This window comes from Phyllostomus hastatus, unplaced genomic scaffold, assembly GCF_019186645.2.
Source record: "Phyllostomus hastatus isolate PE091 unplaced genomic scaffold, TTU_PhHast_1.1 phas_contig_312, whole genome shotgun sequence".
Classification (NCBI taxonomy): Eukaryota; Metazoa; Chordata; class Mammalia; order Chiroptera; family Phyllostomidae; genus Phyllostomus; species Phyllostomus hastatus.
The window spans coordinates 2,623,098-2,645,199 of NW_025333849.1; the positions used below are offsets into that span (position 1 = coordinate 2,623,098).

General features: G+C 39.7%; 1 protein-coding gene across 4 annotated transcripts in view; it reads left to right on the forward strand.

Annotated features, from left to right (window-relative positions):
* The window catches only part of FBP2 (fructose-bisphosphatase 2), a 73,131-nt gene that overhangs the window by 12,252 nt on the left and 38,777 nt on the right, over positions 1 to 22,102 (forward strand). For 3 of the 4 annotated variants that reach the window (XM_045839826.1, XM_045839829.1, XM_045839825.1), the window contains exons 4-5: positions 12,912 to 13,052; positions 19,684 to 19,821. In XM_045839826.1, the coding sequence (XP_045695782.1) occupies positions 12,912 to 13,052; positions 19,684 to 19,821 (279 nt within the window). The remainder of the gene's footprint in view (positions 1 to 12,911; positions 13,053 to 19,683; positions 19,822 to 22,102) is intronic. The other variant, XM_045839828.1, reaches the window with a different exon arrangement.

Consider the following 22,102-nt stretch of genomic DNA (forward strand, 5'->3'; position numbering starts at 1 on the left):
AAAAAATGAGGAGAGACTTAGGAACTTTTGGGACAACTTTAAACATTCCAACATCTGAATCATAGGGGTGCCAGAAGGAGAAGAGGAAGAGCAAGAAATGGAAAACTTATTTGAAAACATGATGAAGGAGAACATCCCTAATCTAGCAAAAGAAACAGACTTTCAGGAAGTCCAGGAATCTCAGAGAGTCACAAAAAAGTTGGATCCAAGGAAGCACACACTAAGGCATATCATAATTACATTACCCAAGATTGAATACATGGAGAGAATCTTAAAAGCAACAAGAGAAAAGGAGAGTCACATACAAAGGAGTTCTCACAAGACTGTCAGCTGATTCCTCAAAAAAAAAAAAACTTTACAGGCAAGACGGGACTAGAAGAAGTATTCCAAATCATTAAAAGCAACCACCTACATCCAAGATTACTCTATCAACAAAGCTATCATTTAGAATGGAAGGTCAGATAAAGTGCTTCCCAGACAAGGTCAAGTTCAAGGAGTTCATCATCACTAAGTCCTTATTATATGAAATGTTAAAGGGACTTATCTAAGAAAAAGAAGAAGATTAAAAATATGAATAGTAAAATGACAACAAACTCAGAACTATCAAAAACCAAACCTAAAGAAAACAAAAACAAAAATGAACTAAGCAAACAAGTAGAACAGGAACAGATTCACAGGAATAGAGATCTTATGGAGAGTTATCAGCAGGGGGGTAGAGTGGGGAGAATGGGGGAAAAGATACAGGGAATAAGTAGCATAAATGGTAGGTACAAAATAGACAGGAGGAGGTTAAGAATAGTGTGAGAAATGTAGAAGCCAAAAAACTTATACGTATGACCCATGGACATGAACTAAGGTGGGGGAATGATAGTGGGAGGGGAGTACAGGGCAGAGAAGAATAAAAGGGAGAAAAGATGGGAAAACTGTAATAGTATAATCAATAAAATGTCTTATAAAAAAAGAGAATGAAAAGGCAACCACAGGCTTGTAGAAAATATTTGTAATACATACATCCAAAAAAGATGCAGACACATGGATGCAGAATAAATGAAGAACTTGTATAATTCAATAAAAAGTACTGTTAATTTAATTAAAGGAATGGGCTGAATACTTTAACAGGCACTTCAAAAAAGAGATTTTCCCCACACCTAGTTAATAAGCACATGAGAAATACTCAACATCATTGTTCATCAGGGAAATGGACAGTAAAATGACAGTGAAACATCATTCATTCCTCCAGAATGGCCAGAAGACTAACAATGCCAAGTGTTGATGAAGAAACTGGAATTCTTATATATTGTTAGTGGGAGTAGAATATGATACAAACACTTTTAAAAACTTTTGATAGAACCTGCTAGTGCTAAATATATATTTATACACTGTGGCCCAGCAAGTAGGCACCCAGGATAGATGCATGCTTGTGTCTGTCAAAAGATGTGTACAAGTTATTCATAATAGCCTCAAACTTAAAAATTCAAATACATATCAACATTAAAATGACTCAATAAATTGTGATATATTCATCCAATAGAAAACTACATAGCAATGAAAAAGAACAAACTCCCAAGAGAGGCCTCTGATTTCCAGTCAAGATGGAGGTGTAGGTAAATATGGCTTGTCTCCTCGAACAACCACATCAAAATTACAACTAAACTATAGAAAAAACATCAGTCAGAACCATCTGAAATCAAGTTGAATGGAAATTCAGACTCTGGAATTAAAAATACCTCTTTCATCCAGACTGGTAGGAAGGGTAGAGATGCTGAATAGGCTGGTCCCACACCCACAGGTGGTGGATAAAAATTCAGGAGAGATATCTTGGGAGTGAGGAGTCCCAGCCCCACACCAGGACCCTCAGCCAAGGGTTCCAGTGCCAGAAGTTATGATAAGTCCCCATACCTTCTGGATAAAAAAACCAGTGGGGACTGTGTCTGTGGAAGAATTCTTGGGAGTTTCAAGCAGTTCCTCTTAAGGAACCTGTACACAAACTTACTCGGGATACTCCCTCTGAGCTCCAGCACTAGGGTAGAAGCATGAAAGGCACAAGTGGCATACAGGGAGGAACTGAAATATATGGAATCAAGGCAAGAGCTGGGGAACAGCTTTCTCCTGACAGAAAGGTGAGCAGAGGCCATGGTTCCTTTTCTGAACTCTCCTCTTCCAGATCCACAGAGCCATCAGGTGGGTGCCATATCTGAGAGTCCACCAACCTAACATTGTTTGCCCAGCCCTGGAGATCTCCTGAGGCTTTGCCTCACCCAACTTATGGGTCCACCCAAGCTATGAACAGTGACTTTTAAATATGAATGGCTGGACTTGGTTCATGCTTCATAATTCCAAAACTCTCTAAAACAAGCAACAACCAGCATCAGCAAGCCCCTAACCCCAAACCTCTTCCTAAGTGGCCCTGGGCCTGGCTTCACTTGGGAATTTCCAAACCCAGCATAAGTAGCAGCCATCTTCAGATTGCTTTGTAGCTCATGCATGGTGGCTCTGGGTAGAACACAGGTGGGGGCTGACCTTAGCCTGCAAACCCAGTGGACAGCTACAGACCATGTCGGAGCACCACCACCCTGCTTCTGCACAGCTGGTCCTCCATGGCAGGTGGAGGCTGGTGGTCAGTGGTCATAGGCTATCTTTGTACCTGACTGGCCTGGGTAAAACCCTCCCATTGGCCTGCCAACAGCAATCAAGGCTCAAGCACAAGAGGAGAGTATACTCAACCCACATGGAGGGTGCACCTCGAGTACTCAGCTTGGGTGAAAGGGGAGGCAGTATTACTGGACCCTACAAGACATCCACTACATTAGGTCATGCCACTAAGACAGGGAGTCATAGAAAATCTACCTAATACATAGAAACAAACACAAGGAGGCTGCCAAAATGAGAAGACAAAGAAACATGGCCCAAATGAAAGATCAGATCAAAACTCCAAAAAAAGAACTAAACAAAATGGACATAAGCAATGTATTAGATGCAGAGTTCAAAACAACAATTATAAGAATGTTCAAAGAACTTAGTGAGGACCTCAACAGCATAGAAAAGATCTAGTCAGAAATGAAGGATACATCAATTGAAATAAAGAACAATTTACAGGGAAACAACAGTAGAATGGATGAAGCTGAGAATCAAATCAATGATATGGAACATAAGGAAGCAAAAAACAACCAATCAGAACAAAAAGGAAAAAGAATAGAAAAAAATGATGATAGTGTAAGAAGTTCTGGGACAACTCGAGTATTCTCAAATTCACATCATAGAGATGCCAGAAGGAGAAGAGAAAGAACAAGAAATTGGATACCTATTTGAAAAAATAATGAAAGAAAACTTCCCTAATTTGGTGAAAGAAGTAGACATGCAAGTCCAGGAAGCACAGAGAGTCCCAAACAAGATGGGTGCAAGAAGGCCCAGTCCAAGACACATCATAATTAAAATGCCAAAGTTAAAATAAAGAGAGAATCTTACAAGCAGCAAGAGAATAGCAGTTAATTACCTACAGGGTAGTTTCCATAAGACTGTCAGGTGATTTCTCAAAAGAAACTTTGCAGGCTAAAAGGGATTAGCAAGAAATATTCAAAGCCATGGAAAGTGGGGTCCTACATGCCCTGGCTGGTGTAGCTCAGTGGATTGAGCACAGGCCTGTGAACTAGATTTGCTGGTTTGATTCCCAGTCAGGACTCATGCCTGGGTTGTGGGCCAGGTCCCCAGTAGGGGTGTGCAAGAGGCAACCACACATTGATATTTCTTTCTCTCTCTTTCTCCTTCCTTTCCCCTTTCACTAAAATAAATAAAAATCTAAAAAAAAAAAAAAGGTAGGGAACTACAGCCAAGATTGCTCTATCCAGCAAAGCTGGGTAGAATCAAAGGCCAGTTGAAGAGTTTGCTAGACAAGAAAAAAACTAATGAATTCATCACCACCAAATCATTATTATATGAAGTGTTAAAGGTAATTTCAAAGGGCAGATAAAGAACCTCCCAGACAAGAAAAAACTAATGAGTTCATCACTACCAAATCATTATTATATGAAATGTTAAAGGTAATTACTTAAAAAAACAAAGATCAAAACTAGAAGCAATAAAATGGCAATGAATTCATATCTGTCAACAATTGAATCTAAAAAAACAAACTAAGAAAATAAGAACAGAGTCGAATCACAGAGGGCATTTTGATGCTTGCCATATAGGAGGGTTGTATAGCAGAATGAGTGAAGAGGTGAGGGGGTTAAGAAGTACAAATAGGTAATTACAGAGTAACCATGATGATGTAAAGTACACTATAGGAAATAAAGTAGCCAAAGAACTTATATGCATGACCAATGGACATGAACAAAGGTGTATTGCTGAGGGAATGGGCAACACTGGGTGGAAGGGGGCCCTGGTTGAAGGGGGACCAAGGGGTAACATTTGGACAAATATAATAGCATAAACAATAAAATATAATTTTAAAAAAGAACAAACTTGTGCTATGTGCAAAAATATAAATATAATCATGTAATGTTGGAAAACATAGTCAGAGACAAAAGAACACATGCTTTGTAATTTCATTTATATGATGTTCTAAAATAGGCAAAGCTACTTATCCTTTTGGTGTACAGTTGATAAAGGCCAGAATAGATGAGGACTAGTTTGGGGAGAGGGGATAGTGACTGAAAGAGGGCATGAGAAAATCTACTGGCCTTCTGGAAATGTTTTACAAATTGAGGTTGATAGTTACATGAATATATATTATAGGTATGTAAAAATCCATTGAACTCTACAATTAAGTTTTGTGTGCTTTGCCATATGTAAGTTACACATAAATGAAAGTAAAATAGTCTACTTTCCCATACCCTCTATCACCAAACACATTAAGCCTTGGCAATTGTCACTAACTTTTTTGATAAGTGGATAGGAAGCACTTCTTCCTTTACATGTGACAGACTTAGATATTTTACTGGTGTAGGGAAAAAATAAAAAGACCTGAGAAAGATAACACTAAATTCTTTACTAACTACTCTAAGGTTTTCTGAGAAGTGTTGTAGCAAAGGAGACTACTAATATGAAGTGGAGTTTTGATGTCTGAGGACCATATTGGAGGAAAAACATAAATTTAGCTTTCTTTTCATACAGTGAAATAAATTACAGATGTGTTAATGAGTTTGGTGGAGAAGTGGGAGATGAAACCAGAAAGAAATGGAAGACTACTTGCCTTGTCTTGATGTAGGAGAAATGCTGTCTAAACACAAAAACAACAGAATAGAGTAATTATTGTAATGAATCATTTTAATTACCAAAAATCTGTACTGTAATTAAAAATGCTATAAATAAAATTAAAGGCAGATAACAACCAAGAAACATATTTGTAATATATGTAAGGCATTAATATGTTTTACGTGTAAAGAGCTATTAAATCAATGATAAGAGGGTGAATATCTTGATAGGAAAACAGGCAAAGACATGAAAGAAGCAATTTATAAAATAAGAAATAAAAATGGTTAATAAGCATTAAAAGTTTAGCTTGTTAATTATAAAATAAAAGTTAAAACAAAAGAGATGTCATATTTTAACCTATTAAATTGGCCAAGTTGAAAATACAATAGTAGCTTATATTTTTTTATTTGCACATTGAATTAAAATGAACACTCTTAGCAGTGGTATGTGTGCTGTCAAGGCTCCTCAACCCAGGTAAGCAGGAGTCAATTAAAACAACAGGGCAAGCCATGAATATGCACAGCAGAGAGCCCTGCCTGGAATAAGAGGAAAGTGGCAGAGTATTGCATCATGCATGTTCACAGGATTCCCCAGTACAGCCCAGGTTCCTGAAGCAGTTAATTGAACACAAACTTTCAGCTGCTCTTCCCATTGCTGGTGTGGCTACAAACAGCCAGAACTGACCACGGGCAGTCAGAATAGGGAGGTGCATACAAGTGTGCACACTAGGCTGCACTAGCTTAAACCAATTCCTTCTTGCCAGTTGGCACTTTAGGCACCACATGCAATTCCCCTGACTTCAACCAGACTATCAAAACCACCTAGCTCACAGACTACACAAAGGCCACTTCTAAACAAGGGCAATTTTTCAAAATTGGGAGACTGAGCTATTTCATCTAACTCAATAGGAATAAACACATAGAGTCAAACAAAATGGGGAGACAGAAGAATATGCCCCAAATGAAGGAACCAAAGAAAAAACAACAACAAAAAACAGAAAAAAACCCTCTAATACAACAGAGATAACTAATTTCCCTGCTGAAGAATTCAAATAAATGGTCATAAGGATGCTCAACAAACTTGAAAGTAGAAATAGAAGAACTCAGAGAGAACTTCAGCAAAGATTTAGAAAATATAATAAAGAACCAATCAGAAATAAATCATACAATAAATGAAATGAAAAGCACACTAGAAGAAATCAACTGCAAATTAGTTAATATGGAGGAACAGATTAGCAGCCTGAAAGACAGAATAATGGAAATCACTCAATCAGAGCAGTAAAAATATAAGAGAATTTTTAAAAAGAGGATAATATAAGGGAACTATGGGATAACATTAAGCACATAAATATTCACACTATGGGAATATCAGAAGGAGGAGAGAGAGAAAGGGGCAGAAAGTATATTTGAAGAAAAAATGGCGGAAAACTTCTTAACTCTGGGGAAGTAAAAAAGGCAATCAGATACAGGACGCACGGAGAGTTCCAAAAAAGATGAACTCAAAGAGGCCTACATCAAGACATATTGTAATTAAAATGGCAAATATAAAGGATAAAGAGACAATCTCAAAGGCAGCAAGAGAGAAGCAATGAGTTACAAACAAGGGAAATCCTATAAGGCCATCACTTGATTTTTTAGCAGCAACTCTACAGGCCAGAAAGGAGTGGAAGGAAATATTTAAAGTGCTGAAAGAAAAGAACTAAAATGTAGAATACTATATCTGGCAAGGTTATCATTTAGAATTGAAGGGGAGAGAGAGTTTCCCAGAGAAGCAAAAACTAAAGGAGTTTGGCATCACTAAATCAACTTTACAAGAAATGTTAAAGGATCTTCTTTATGTAGAAAAAGAAAGGTCATTATCAGAAATAAGAAAATAGCCCTGGCTTGGGTGGCTCAGTGGATTGAGCATGGGCTGCAAACCAAGCATCACAGGTTCGATTCCCAGTCAGGGCACATGCCTAGGTTGCAGGCCATGGCCCCTAGCAACCGCACATTGAGGTTTCTCTCTCTCTCTCTCCAAAAATAAATAAATAAAATCTTAAAAAAAAAGAAATAAGAAAATACAGGAAAGAAAAAAATTCACTGGTAAAGGCAAATATATAATAAACACAGCGAGTCAACCACTTAAAAGAATGTTAAAAGACAAAGCAGAAAAAATTAACTATAAAGACCATAAATAAGGGATACATGGAAAAAAGATATAAAATATATGGTGTCAAAAACATAAAGTGTTGAGGGGGTAGTGATTTTAGAATGTGTTATCAGCTTAAAATTAACTACAACAGATGTGGATGAATACATATTAATATCATGGTAACCACAAACCAAAAATCTACAAAAAATACACACACACACACACACACACACACACACACACACACACAAAGAAAGAGAAAGGAACTCAAACAAAACACCGAAGAAGATCAGCAAGCCAAAAGAAAAGAGATCAAGAGAAGGATGGAGCAGAGAAGAACTACCAAAAACCACCCCCCAAAAAACCCACCCCCAAACTAACAAAAGTGATAATATAAATATACTATCAATAAGTACTTTAAATGTAAATGGACTAAATGCTCCAATCAAAAGACATGAGGTGGCTGAGTAGATAAAAAAAAAAAAGACCCATTCATATGTTCCCTATCTCAAAGTAGATTTTAGGTTTAAATACAAAACTTTAGAGCTTTTACAAGAAAGCATAAGAGAAAAGTCTCCAGGAGCTAGGGCTTGGTGCAGAGTTCTTAGACATGACACCAAAAGCATGATACATAAAATTCAAATTGAACTTCATCAAAATTGAAAACTTTAGCTCTGTAAAGAACTGTTTTAAGATGAGCTTACAAATACAAAATGAGAAAAATATTTTCAAGTCACAAGTCTAACAAAGGACATATATCAGGAATATTTAAAAACTCTCAAAATTTAACAGTATAAAACTCCAAACAATCAGTGATTGTCAGGGGTCAGGGTAGTGGGAAAAAGGGTGGGTGTGACTGCAAAGAAGTAGCACTAGGGAGATACCTGTGGTGATGGAGTAGTTTTGTATCTTGAAGTGTTGGTGGATAAATAAATCTACACATGATAAAATGGCATAGAGCTATACACACACTTAATACAATGTCACTTTCTTGGTTTTGATATTGTACTATAACATATATATACATAAAGGTATAGAAGATGTAAGTATTGGGGGAAACTGGGTGAAAGGTGCATGGGTTCTCTCTGTACTACCTGCACAACTTCCTTTGAATCTATATAGCAAGGTAGGGCCAAAATAAGTTTACAGTTGTTCATATGGAAAATGATACAATAATTAATAAATAACAATACAAAAATGAACTTCATGCTTCATGTACTTACAACTATAAACCTCCTTTTGCCCTACCCTATATATTTTAAATAAAATGTTTTAAAAAGTAGAAAAAAAGCTAAACTTTAAAAACAGAGGTTGACTAAATTTGGGGGGACCCATGCAATTGACAATCCAGCATGCTCATGGACAAGTACGTATGCATGCATATAGATGTATGTAAGTGTGTATAAATTTACAAGAATGTGTATGTGTGTGCATATCAGTTGAATGCAGCAACCATGAGCCAGATTGTAGTAAGTGGTACGAAAGAAGACATGAACAAGACAGTCAGCACTTGCCATCGTGGAGCTGACAGTCTATTTAGGAAGTCAGACCTTAAACACACTAATAAATGTGTTGAGAGCTTCAGAGGAGAAGCACTGAGTACCTGGAAAGTCAGGGAAGGCTGCCACATAGAAGCTGATGTTTCATTTGAGACTTGAAAGATAACTATGAGTTCCTCAGGTAAATGGTGAGAGGAAAAGGAGAAAGCCTTCTGGCTAGAAAGAAGGGCTTAAGCAGAGGTCTACAGCTCAGATGCAAGGTAAATATTTAAGAAAAGATAAAGAAGTTCATTGAAGCTGCAACATAAGACACATAAGGCTTAGCAGCGGGGGCAAAGATGTTGAACAAGTCTTGTACAATCAGCAGGGGGTCAGATTATGGAACACCTGGTAAAATGAGTTAAGAATATTGGACATCAAGTCTGTGGGAAATCAATGAAGTGTTTTAAACAGAGCATTGACATGGACCTGAGTGGGGAAAGGGCAGACTGGGAGGACCAGGCAGGAGGTGATGGTGCCTCGGACTGAGGTGTAGTGGTAAAGATAGACAGGAGGGCTTGGAAGAGTGGGTTGTAGAAGTGACTGGACTTAGTGACTGAGTGGAGGTCGTGGTTAGGGAAATGAAGGGAAGGGTGATTCCTAGGTTTCTACTGGTCAGATGATGGTGCTGTTTGCTCATATGGGGAGCAATATGAGGAGAGCAGAAAATTTGGGAGGTAAGACGGCAGATGAATTCCATCTTTGACATGTTTAGCTTGAGGCATTGGTGGGGTACCTGAATAAGGATGTCTGGTGGTCAGGTGGCTCCCAGAGTTGAACCATCAGAAGAGATGTAGATGGAGGTGTGGGAGGCATTGACACCTGAGTAAAGTTTGAAACTTTGGTTGTGGGTGAGATTGCTGAGGAGTGTGTAGAATGAGAAGAGAAGAGAGCTTTCTTGGTCAGGACTCTGGTATAAATGGCAGGAATGAATCAGCAAGCCCTAAGACAGACATATGGCCAGCCTCAGAGAGGGCCTGGGTCAGGGAGAGTTTTTTCCATCCAAGTCTCTCATCTTGACTTCCTGTGGCTACTGTACTCCTTCCCCTTTCTGAAGACCAGTTTGGTTTTTCCTCTGATTCTTTGGCCAATGACAGAAGAAAGATGGTCAGCCCACAGCTTCCAAGTTTCCATCAACCAGAATGTTCTAGCCCCAAATATAGATTTCTGGAGCAGAAACTCTGGCTGGGCCAATTTGGGTCAGGAATGCATCCCAGATCCCATTACACTGTTGGGAGAGTTTGGGACTCATAACACAAACATAGCAGCTGAGAGTCCCTGCTATGGGTAGAGTGGCGATGGAGAAGGTACATTTTGCACTGGGTAAACACTCAAAGGCTGGGAAGGAATCAGGAAGAGCACCAACATTTAAGAAGAGGAGCTAAAAAAAGCAAATGAAAAGGCACATGTAGAGAGTTAGAAATCCAGACTAGAGCGAAATGGAGAGAAGCTCTGGAGAGATGCATCTTGAGAAGAAAGCAATAGCCAATGAAGGGATCCAACACTGCCTAGAGGGCAGGTAGGAGAAAGACTGGCAAAAGTGCACCAGATTTAGTAGTAGGGTCACATCTGGCAGCCTGCAGTGAAGACAGGAGAAGTAAGATAGTGTAGACAGGCATCCAAGACTCCAGGGGTCCCCTGTCCTTAAGAGAAGCTTGCCTGAGCTCCGCCTCCTATCCCCAGGTTCCGCCCCATCCCCCACCAGTGGATGAGTGAGCTCAGCTGACTTGAGCCTGGTGCCAGAAAGATTGGAGACCACTGATGCTCCAGGATGTTGATAAAGAGAGAGATAGGGCAGTAGCTGGAGGGAAGTTGTGGTATCTAGAAAGTATTTCTTGTTATTTTTTAAGGCCAGGGATTCTAGGAGTAATTAAAGGCCAGTAGAAGGAGTTGGGCAGAAGGGATTCTCTTCAAGCCACAGTGCAAGTTCCCAAAAACCAAGGAGAGGGTGCTATGCTCACCACAGGCTGCAAAATCATAGCTCAGAGAAAGGAAAATCTCTGATGTGGGAGAATTCTGGTTTCCTATACAGAAAATGCAATCCTTTTGATGACTGAACAAAGTGTTTTAATGTTTTAAAAATTTTTTACTTATTTATTTTTAGACAAAGGGGAAGGGAGGGAGAAAGAGAGGGAGAGAAACATCAATGTCTGGTTGCCTCTCGTGTGCCTCCTACTAGGGACCTGGCACTCAACCCAGGCATGTGCCCTGATGGGGAATCTGAGTGGTGACTCTTTGGTACACAGGCCAGTACTCAGTCCACTGAGCCACACCAGCCAGGGCTGAACAGAGGTGTTTTAAAAGATTCAATGGGGATGACTACAGATTTTCATTAAAAAACCTGATACTATCTTTGCCTTCTACTTCCCTGAAGGTTCTAAAAAGAACATGTTTTAGAGCAGTGGCTCTAAAATTTTTGTGTGCATCAGAATTACCAGGAGGGCTGATTCTGAAGGCCCAGCATTTCTGATTCTGGAGGTCTGGGGCATAGCCCAAGAATATGCATATCCAACTAGAATTGCTGGGGCCTGCTTCTCAGAATCTGTATGTGGTCTGGGAATCTGGAAATAAAGCCAGTTATTGAGTGCATACACACAAGTCAAGTGTCAATATAACCTAGTTGTAAAAAAATGTGTTAGAAAGAGTGCAAAACTGTAAGGAAAAAGACTGAAAGAAATGTGCCTTATTTTATTGTTGTTCAAGTACATTTGTCTGCACTTTCCCCACACTATTCCCCCTGCACCTCAGCCATCCGCATCTGTCTCCCCTGATTCCAAACCCCTCTTTATTTTTTTCCCTGTGTCCTTTATAGTTGTTTTTGAAAACCCTTCCCTGTTTTCTCCCATTATTCCCTCCCACCTCCCCTCTGGTTACTGTCAGATTGTTCTTAATTTCAATGTCTCTGGTTACATTTTGCTTGCTTTTTTCTTTCATTGATTAGGTTCTAGTTAAAGGTGGGATCATATTGTATTTGTCTTTCACTGCCTGGCTTATTTCACTTAGCATAACGCTCTCCAGTTCCACTCATGCTGTTGCAAAGGGTAGGAGCTCCTTCTTTCTCTCTGCTGTGTAGTATTCCATTGTGTAAATGTACCATAGTTTTTTGATCCATTCATTTACTGATGGGCACCTAGGTTGCTTTCAGCACTTGGCTGTTGTAAATTGAGCTGCTATGAACATTGGGGTGCCTAGGTTCTTATGGAGTGGTGTTCCAGGATTCTTAGGGTATAATCCCAGCAGTGGAATTGCTGGGTCAAAAGGCAGTTCCATTTTTAGTTTTCTGAAGAAATTCCATACTGTTTTCCACAGTGGCTTCACTGTCTGCATTCCCACCAACAGTGCACTAGGGTTCCCTTTTCTTCATATCCTCTTCAACACTTGCTGTTTTTTGTTTTGTTTATGATGGCCATTCTCACTGATGTGAAGTGGTATCTCATTGTTTTTAATTTGCATCTTTCTGAAGGCTAGTGATGCTGAGCATCTTTTCATATGTCTCTGAGCCCTGTGTATGTTCTCCTAGGAGAAGTGTCTGTTCAGGCATTTGCCCATTTTTTTAATTGGGAATGTGCCATTTTTAATTGAATTAACTTGTAGCTCTAGAAAAGTACTAAAATAATAAAAGCATTATAGGTAAAATGATGCTTCAAAGAAATCCTTAAAGAAGGATAAGATTTGGTTTTAAGACAAAGTTGTTAGGATTTTACTAGCAGATGACAAACTGGCCCCATGCTCCATAATTTTTTGAGAATGACCATGGCTTTGCCACCGAAGACGTGGGTCCAGCCCCAGCTTCATCACTCACTGGCTTCATGATGTTGTGTGAATACCTCTATGACCTCCATCCCCTCTCCTTTAAATGAGCAGTTCTGAGCCTTTCCATTGTTTCACACATATAATGTGAAAACACTTTGACAGATATAAAGTCCCATAACAATACAAATTATTATTTTACCTTTAAAAGTGATTCTTCAAGAGAGTTAAGAAGCCCACTCCTTGGCAAGGGTTCTCTCCAGAGACAATAATGCACCATGTTTCTCTCCTCTTCCTCAGACTACAGAGGACGAGCCTTCTGAAAAGGATGCCCTGCAGCCAGGTCGAGATATTGTGGCCGCAGGCTATGCACTCTATGGCAGTGCAACCTTGGTGGCTCTGTCCACTGGGCAAGGAGTGGACCTCTTCATGCTTGACCCAGTAAGTATCCAGCATGGCATTATCAGCACTTGGGACTCCATGGAGCTCTGTAATTCAATTCTAGTCCCTTGGGATAAGGGACATTCTTGGTCATTCTTAATACTTGCTTTTGGGGCCAGAGAGTCTAGTTTGGGAGCCAGAACATCACCAAAAACATTAAGGACCTCTATCCAAGTGAGGGAATTTGAGGGGTCCTGCAGGTTCAGTCATATCAACTCAGGCCCTGTTCTTAAAGAGTTTTTTCCTCTTTGGTTTATGGGAACACAATGATTTAAGAATCTCAGTGCTGCTGGTTTCCAGACAGAAACGTGATTTTTTTAAGAGCAGTACCTTCCAATAGAACTGTGTATGGCGATAGATATGTTTTATGATCTATGCTGTCTAATATAGTAGCCACTAGCCTCATGTGACTACTGAACATTTGCAATGAGTCTAGTGTGACTGAGGAGCAGTTTTATTTCATTTTAATTAACTTAAAAACTGTATGTGACTGGTGACTATCCTATTGGACAGCACAGGTTTGGAGGACTTCCCCTAATCTACATGTTCTTCCCAGTAGGAGGGAAATTGGTAGAAAACTGCTTTATCAAGTTCTGTGTTATGCTCCTTATTTTTCATGGTGAGAAAATGCTCAGTAGTATTTCTCCTCCCCCTGAGAAAATGCTCAAGGGGAAGAGGCACATCCTCAGAACAGATGAAAAATCAGACAGTATGACACAGACTAAAGGAAGAAATAATTGGATAAAGGCACAAGAGTTCAAATAAAGCTGAATTTTCATGAGAAGTGTACATTAAAAATGTTCAGCAGAAAATTTGTAAAGTATTTGCAACCTATAGAATTTCTCTTTACAATGCTGGCTGCTTTGCCTGTCACTTGTGAACTACTTTGCCAAATATAGTCAGGTCTTGTGAAAATTCAAATAATTCTGACCAAAACCATTTCAAAGTTTCTAGTATTCAGTAAGTCAAAAGCAATTGTTCAGTATTTCAATTTAATTTGAATTTACAAATGTTTATCAAGCATCTAGTATGTCCCAAAAGTCCCAAAGCACCATCCTAGGTGGAGATATAGCACTGATGAAGCAGGCAAACATTCCAGCCCTGGTGGAGTTTACATGTTGGTGCATGTATGTGGAGGGAAGAGGGTAATAACATTTCAAAACAGAGTTAAACTAAATTTTATACGATGGGAACCCAGTATCTTTTCAAATATAAATTTTCATATATAAACTAATCAGATCAAAACCCACTGATGTTTAAGTGTGTTTATCCCCTGAATTCTCATTATTTTCAAAGAAACAGTCAAAACTGGAGAAATTCTGTAGTTCACAAACATTACTCTCAGACAGTAAAACAACCTTTCTAAAACTCTTCTGAAATAATAGCTGACAGTTATACGTTGCTTATTAAGTGGTGGGTAGCTATCTGTTTCAAGTAATTTACATGTATGAATGTGTTTAAACTTTATAGCATCTCTCTAAGGTAGGTCTTACTATTATTCCCATTTTCAGGTAAGGAAAGTGAAGCACAGAGAAGGTAAGTAATTTGCCCAAAGTTATGCTAGTAGTCCTGGAGTCATGAGTCACACTCAGGTTGCGATATTGTGATTTATAAGAAATGTATATATGTGGTCATTCAGATGACCAGAATGTATTCCTCATATATAGTTAATCTTCATCCATGGTTCCTGGCTCAAAGCTCCTCAAACCCTTGAAATTTCCTAAGTGTTGGGAGTGATAAAGGTATCTTTTGTTATATTATTGAGATGGCTTTCAGAAAGCACCTTAGGATGGGGGCTTGTTATCAATGGAGTCAACTGTGTGATTAAAGGGTTGGAATTTTCAGTCCTACTCTCTGACCACCAGGGAAGGGAGAGGGCCTGGAGATTGACTGAATCACCAATGGCCAGTAGATTTCATCAGTCCTGCCTATATAATGAAACCTCCATAAACCCCCCAAAAGATGGTGTCCAGAGGCCTTTCTGGTTAGTGAACACATGGAGACTGGGGAGAGTAGAGTGCCTAGAGAGGGCATGGAAGATCTGTGTCATTTGTTTATACCCTGCCCTATGCATATCTTCAATCTGGCTGTTCCTGCATTATATCCCTTTATACTAAACTGGTAATCTAGTAAGTAAAACATTTGTCTAAGTTCTGAGCCACACTATCAAATTAATCAAACCTGAGGAGGAGGAACTGGGTCTTCTAAAAACCTCTGATTTGTAGCCAGTCAGTCAGAAGCACAGGTAACAACCTGGGCTTGGGACTAGCATCTGAAGTGGAGAGTGGAGTAGGCCCTTAACCCCTGGAATCTGATGCTGTCTTTGGGTAGACAATGTCAGAATTGAGATGGATTAATCTGAATTCTCAGACACCCTTCTGGTGTGTCTGAGACACGTGCACATTGGAGTTGGTCCCAGAACACCTATTTACAGCCAGTCTTGTACTTATATATTTTACCAATTTTGAGTAAAATTCTTTTTGTTGCAAGCAAAATATCTCCAAGAATATTCTGAAGTGATTCTAAAGGGAATAGGTAGGTACATTTGGCTTAGGAGTGCAACTAAGGATTCTAAACATAGGTAGGCCTGACAGCTTAACTGCCATCAGAAAGAAGAGACAAACCCCTGTATAATCTCTGCTGATCCTTCTTTATTAGCATGAAATTCCTTTGGATCACATCACCCTACTAAAAAGTACATTTGAGCAAGACCCAGTGTAAGAAGCTTAAGACTTGTTTGGGAGGTTGACTTTAAGTTGAAGTAGCTTATGACAGTTGTCACAGATAGAAAAAAATCATGGAGAGTGGCCAACAGGTTACTCTGGCAGGGCCTAATGGGACCAAGTTCCTTGGTGGGTCAGCCAGAGCCTGTCTGACCTGTGAGTTTGCAGAGATGATACCTTGATTTTCTCAGAGAACACATTGTGTTCAGGCACAGAGCAACCATCTCATGTTAACCATTCTCCATTGTGGTATAAACCATGGTGCTGAGACATTCATTTACAAATGGCAGATACCGTTTCTGGGTGATAAAGATATGGTGCTTGATAATGAGATACCTTGTCCTCAAAGCCATGGGAAGCTTTTTAATAGTCAGTGGTTGTAAGTGATCACAGAGTCAAAACAAGAGAATATATTCTCCAAGTTAGGGTAAGATTCCACAGCCATTTCTTTCCCATAGTATGGAATAACTCTCTAGGCACCTGAGGATCCCCACCCCCAGTTTCAGAGAGGGATACATAAGAGAATGACATTATTTAGACAATATTTTTGTATATGTCTTGCTCTTTACTAATAAGCAAGAGAGAAAAGGATTCTGGCTCAATGAAGTAAAGGATGCTACTGCATTCATGGGGAAGCTAAAGCCCAAGGCTAGAAATGGGAAGGTCTAGAGGACCAGGAAACAGCAATCACATGAGTGGTCTGGCAGCACAGCAAGTTTGGTCTGAACACCACTCCTGGTTTGTCTCTCATTCAAATGCCAGGGAGGAGTATCTAATTTACCACATTAAGTCAAGTGCCTGACCTTGAACCAGAGACCATCAAGAACATACCTATAATGAAGTAAGTTAGGTTTACTGAGCATGGAGAATGCACTCTAGAGGAACTGTGGGTTGTTGTGCTAAGATAAGAGAGAGTTGGAATGGGCTTATAATGGCACATATTTTGCTTGATGATTCTAAGGAGGATTTGAGAAAGAGTTAGTTCTACACTGGGTGGTCTGTAAGTGGGTACAATTAATGATTACATATATCAATAATTTTTACCTAGGAGGTGGGAAGATTAAAGTGAGGGTGGGGATTCACTTGTAAAGAAGCAGTCATCACTCAAGTTCTGCAGAAGAGAGGGATCTTTAGTTATTTTTGCAGTCACTGAGTATCCTTGTCACTGTTCAGTCTTATTTGACACATTGTCAGCATGAACTTGTCTCTTTATATTATGGGAAGGTTCATTAGGAACCTTCTAGTCTAGCTGCCAGCTGTGAGCTGTCATCTTGGGGGATTTTCACTTTCTTAGTCTTCAAAATTTATCAAAATTGATTAGATTTTTAGGACCTGGTTTCCCCTTTAGTGACTGAGGGAGATAGCCAGTCTTTTAGATGATATGTACAGCTAGCTAATCACATCCACAGGGACCATCCAACTGATAGTGACCATGATGACTATACGGGAACTGGGCATGATTTTGTTTATACTTCTGAGGATTTCTTCAATTTTTATCAACTATTCCTTATGCCAAGTGTATGTAGTTTCTGTTTGAAGGGATTTCCTCTTTACCTCATCTACCAGTCACTGGGGATTTCCAGCTAAGATGGAGGCATAGGTAGACACACTGTGACTCCTTGCACAACCAAAAAGGACAACAACAAATTTAAAAATAAAAAACAACCAGAACTGAAAGAAAATCAAACTGTGTGGAAGTCTGACAACCAAGGAGTTAAAGAAGGAAAACTCATCCAGACCAATAGGAGGGGTGGGGGTGGGAAGCTGGTGTGGAGATTTGTGGCAAGGTGGTGGCTGGTGGAGTGGGTGGTCCCACATTTGCATGCTGATAAACTGGGAGGAACAACTGGGGAGCGAAACAGACTGCACAATCCAGGGTTCCAGTGAGGGAAAATAAAGCCTCAAAAGTTCTGACTGAAAAAAACTTGGGAGGGTTGTGGCATTGGGATAAATCTCCAGACTCACAGGAGAGTTCGCTGGAGAGACCCATAGGGTCCTAGCATGTACACAAACTTACCCACCCAGGAAACAGCACCAGAAAGGCCCAATTTGCTTGTGGGTAGCCCCAGAAATGACTGAAAGCCAGCAGAGAGCAGAGCAAGTGGTACTTTTCCCTCTTAGGACCCTCCCCCACTGAAAGTGTCAAGCACAGCAACTTGAGTTGCCCTGCCCTGGTGAACACCTAAGGCTCTACCTCTTACTACCTGACAGGTGCACCAAGACAAAAAAAAATGCCTCAATGAAAGAACACATCAAAGTTCCAGAAAAAATTACAGCTAAGCAATGAGGAGATAGCCAACCTATCAGATGCACATTTCAAAACACTGACAATCAGGAAGCTCACAGAATTTGTTGAGCATGGTCACAAAATAGAGGAAAAAATGAAGGCTATGAAAAGTGAAAGAAAGGAAAATGTACAGGGAACCAACAGTGAAGGGAAGGCAACCAGGACTCAAATCAATGGTTTGGAGCAGAAGAAAGAAATTCAACCAGAACAGAATGAAGAAGCAAGAATTCAAAACAAACAAACAAACAAACAAACAAAAAATGAGGAGGGGCTGAGGAACCTCCAGGACAACTTTAAATATTCCAACATCTGAATCATAGTAATGCCAGGAGGAGAAGAGGAAGAGCAAGAAATGGAAAACTTATTTGAACAAATAATGAAGGAGAACTTCCCCAATCTGGCAAAGGAAATAGACTTCCAGGAAGTCCAGGAAGCTTAGAGTTCCAAAGGAGTTGGACCCAAGGAAGCACACACCAAGGCACATCATAATTACATTACCCAAGATGAAAGATAAGGAGAGAATCTTAAAAGCAGCAAGAGAAAAGGAGACAGTTACCTACAAAGGAGTTCCCATAAAACTGTCAGCTGATTTCTCATAAGAAACCTTACAGGCAAGAAGGGGTTGCAAAGAAGTTTTCCAAGTCATGCTACATCCAGGATTGTTCTATCCAGTAAAGCTTTCATTTAGAATGGAAGGGCAGATAAAGTTCTTCTCAGATAAGGTCAAGTTCAAGGAGTTCATCATCACCAAGCCCTTATTTTATGAAACGTTAAAGGAACTTACCTGAGAAAAAGAAGATAAAAAATATGGACAGTGAAATGACAACAAGCTCACAACTATCAACAACTGAACCTAAAAAAGAAAACAAAAACAAAAATGAACTAAGCAAACAACTACAACAGGAACAGAACCATAGAAATGGAGATCACATGGAGGGTTATCAGCAGGGGTGTGGGAGGAACATAGAGAGGGAAAAGGTACAGGGACTAAGTAACATAAATGGCAGGCAGAAAATAGACAGGGAAGGTTAAGAATAGTGTAGGAAATATAGAAGTGAAGGAACTTATATGTATGACCCCTGGACATGAACTAAAGGGGGAGAATGTGCATGGGAGGGGGTGTGCAGGACAGAGGAGAATAAAGGGGGGGAAATGGAGCAACTGTAATAGCATAATCAGTAAAATATGTTAAAAAAAAGAGTCACTGTGATACTAGGAACTTTTAATGGCTTCCAAAATTAAATCATTATGATATAATAACTGGACCACAAAATAGTGGTTGAACTGTATCCATACATTTATGATCAATCTTACCTGTATAACTTCTTCCTCTCACTGCTGATGGCCCAGGTGTTTCTGAAAATATTAGGATTAACTGAGGGTGATAACTTGGGGGATCAATGCAGCTAGGTTCCTTATAAATTAGTAGTATAGGTGACTCAGTATTGTCACTGCTCTTTATACAACTCATAAAAATATCACTGGCAGGCTTCTGGAGGACCTGGCAATGCTTTGGGTCCTTCCAGGATGCCCACATATTTGAATGTTTTCTAAGTGTTGGGGAGTGTGCTGTTGGCTTCTAGCATCTCTCTTCTTACTCATATTTTTGTTCAACTTTTAGGCTCTTGGTGAGTTCATTCTGGTGGAAAAAGAGGTCAAAATTAAAAAGAAAGGAAAGATTTACAGCCTCAATGAAGGCTATGCCAAGTATTTTGATGCTTCCACCACAGAATATGTACAGAAAAAGAAATTTCCTGAGGTGAGTGAAGGAAACCTATGGCAGAATGCTATCTCAGTGGGTTCCTGTTTCCCTGGTGGCTCTGAAGGTCTGAACAACAGGTTGGTGCTACTGTCTGTGGCTCTGTTTGGTACGGGTGTGGCAGACTCTGCCTTTATAAGCAATTAATACCTTTTACATCTAAAGTTTGTCTATTAAAGATAATACTCCCCAGTTGAGTTTTTCAGGAGGAATTGTTTATAATGAGCCCATATTTTCAAAATTCAGAGGTTCAGGCCAGAACCTTTCTCAAGTCATTTGTTTTCTGGGCTACTACCTGTACAGATTTTGGTAGCAGGTTATATTTGCTTTTTAGAGGGTATAATTTCAGAGGGTATAATTCACTCAGTTATATTTACTTTTCAGAGGGTATAATTATACTGGAAAGTCTCATTCATATGCTCTAATGTTGAGGCCTTGTTTTTACCCCAAGTTTTAAGAAGCTTTTTGATTCTCAATGTGATCACCAAGTTCTGGACTTCATGTGGCTATTAATACAACCCAAATAATCTATTAAGCCACCATACAGAGAGAGCTTTTAAGGCAGGAATGGGAACATAGTTGAAGAATTTCCAGATCAAGTGTGAGATCTGGCCTAAACTAGAAGTAGAATAAAGGTTGTTTCCAAGTGGAACCTCCCCTCACTAAATGGGGAATGTGATAAAAGAGGCCCCTTTTCACACAGTGGAATAGGATGCCGACCTGGCTGCCCCTGGATGCTCCTCGTGGGATTGCATGGGACCAGGCGACACTCATTCAACAGGATGCTGGGACCTGACTTTGCTGCCTCAAACTGAGCTTTGAAGAGTTTACTTCTCTTTTTCTTTTCCCCCCCTTAATTTTTTTATTGTTGTTCACTTACAGTTGTCTCCTTTTCCCTACCACCACTTTCCCTTGCCTCACCCTCAATCCTACCCACATTTGGCTTTCTCCATGGGTCCTTTATACATGTTCCTTGATGACCCTTCCCCTTCTTTCCCCTGTTATCCCCACCTTCCCCTCTGGTCACTGTCTGTTTGTTGTTTGTTTCAATGTCTCTGGTTCTATTTTTCTTGCTTGCTTGTTTTGTTGATTAGGTTCCACTTATAGGTGAGATCATATGGTATTTGTCTTTCATTGCCTGGCTTATTTCACTTAGCATACAGGTGGCAAACACAAGGCCCGCTGGCCTTCCACCTTGCTTTATTCAGCCTGGCACCTTGTTTCTACCCAGTGGCTGTGCTGAGCTCTCACTTAACTGTTAAGGAGTAGTTACATTTATACAGTCCTAAAATTTCATTTGGCCCTTTAAAGGCAACCACCGGGCTGATATGGCCCCTGGTGAAAATAAGTTTGACACCCCTGACTTATCATAATGCTCTCCAGTTCCATCCCTGTTGTCACGAAGGGTAGAAGCTCCTTCTTTCTTTCTGCTGCATAGAATTCCATTGTGTAAATGTACCATAGTTTTTTGATTCACTCATTTGCTGATGAGCACTTAGTTTGCTTCCAGAACTTGGTTATTGTAAATTGTGCTGCTATGAACATTGGGGTACATAGGTTCTTTTGAATTGATGTTTCAGGGTTCTTGGGGTATAATCCCAGCAGTAGGATTCCCAGGTCAAAAAAACACCTCCATTTTTAGTTTTCTGAGGAAATTCCATACTGTTTTTCACAGTGGCTGTACCAGTCTGCATTCCCACCAACAATGTACTGGGGTTTCCTTTTCTCCAGAACCTCTCCAGCACTTGTTGTTTGTTGATTTGTTTATGATAGCCATTCTGACCTGTGTGAGGTGATATGACATTGTGGTTTTAATCTGCATCTACCTGATAGCTAGTGATGCTGAGCATCCTTTCATATGTTTCTGGGTGCTTTTTAAATGAAAATCTCATAAGTGCAATTTCCTATGTTTCTCCTTTGTGAGGTACTATTTGCCATAACACACAAACTGATCAGATGTCTTGAGGGCAAAACTAAAGGATATAAATTGTGAGGTTGATAAACTCAAAGTGATTTATAAGTTCCCAGTCATAGAGATTAGTTCATAGTGGTTCCAATTCTAAGCTAAAAAGTGCCTTCTTTGGAACCTAAGGGAAAATGTATAGTTTACCTCTAAAAAATAAACTCTTATGCCAAAAAAACACTCCATAAATCTTTTTGAAGGAAAAGTTGGAAACTGAAGAAAAAAGTAATCACCACACATAGGACTAACAACAGGTGACTAGTGTGACTACCTGAGGACCCTTATAAGTCATAACACAAGGACACAAGGATAAGCAAG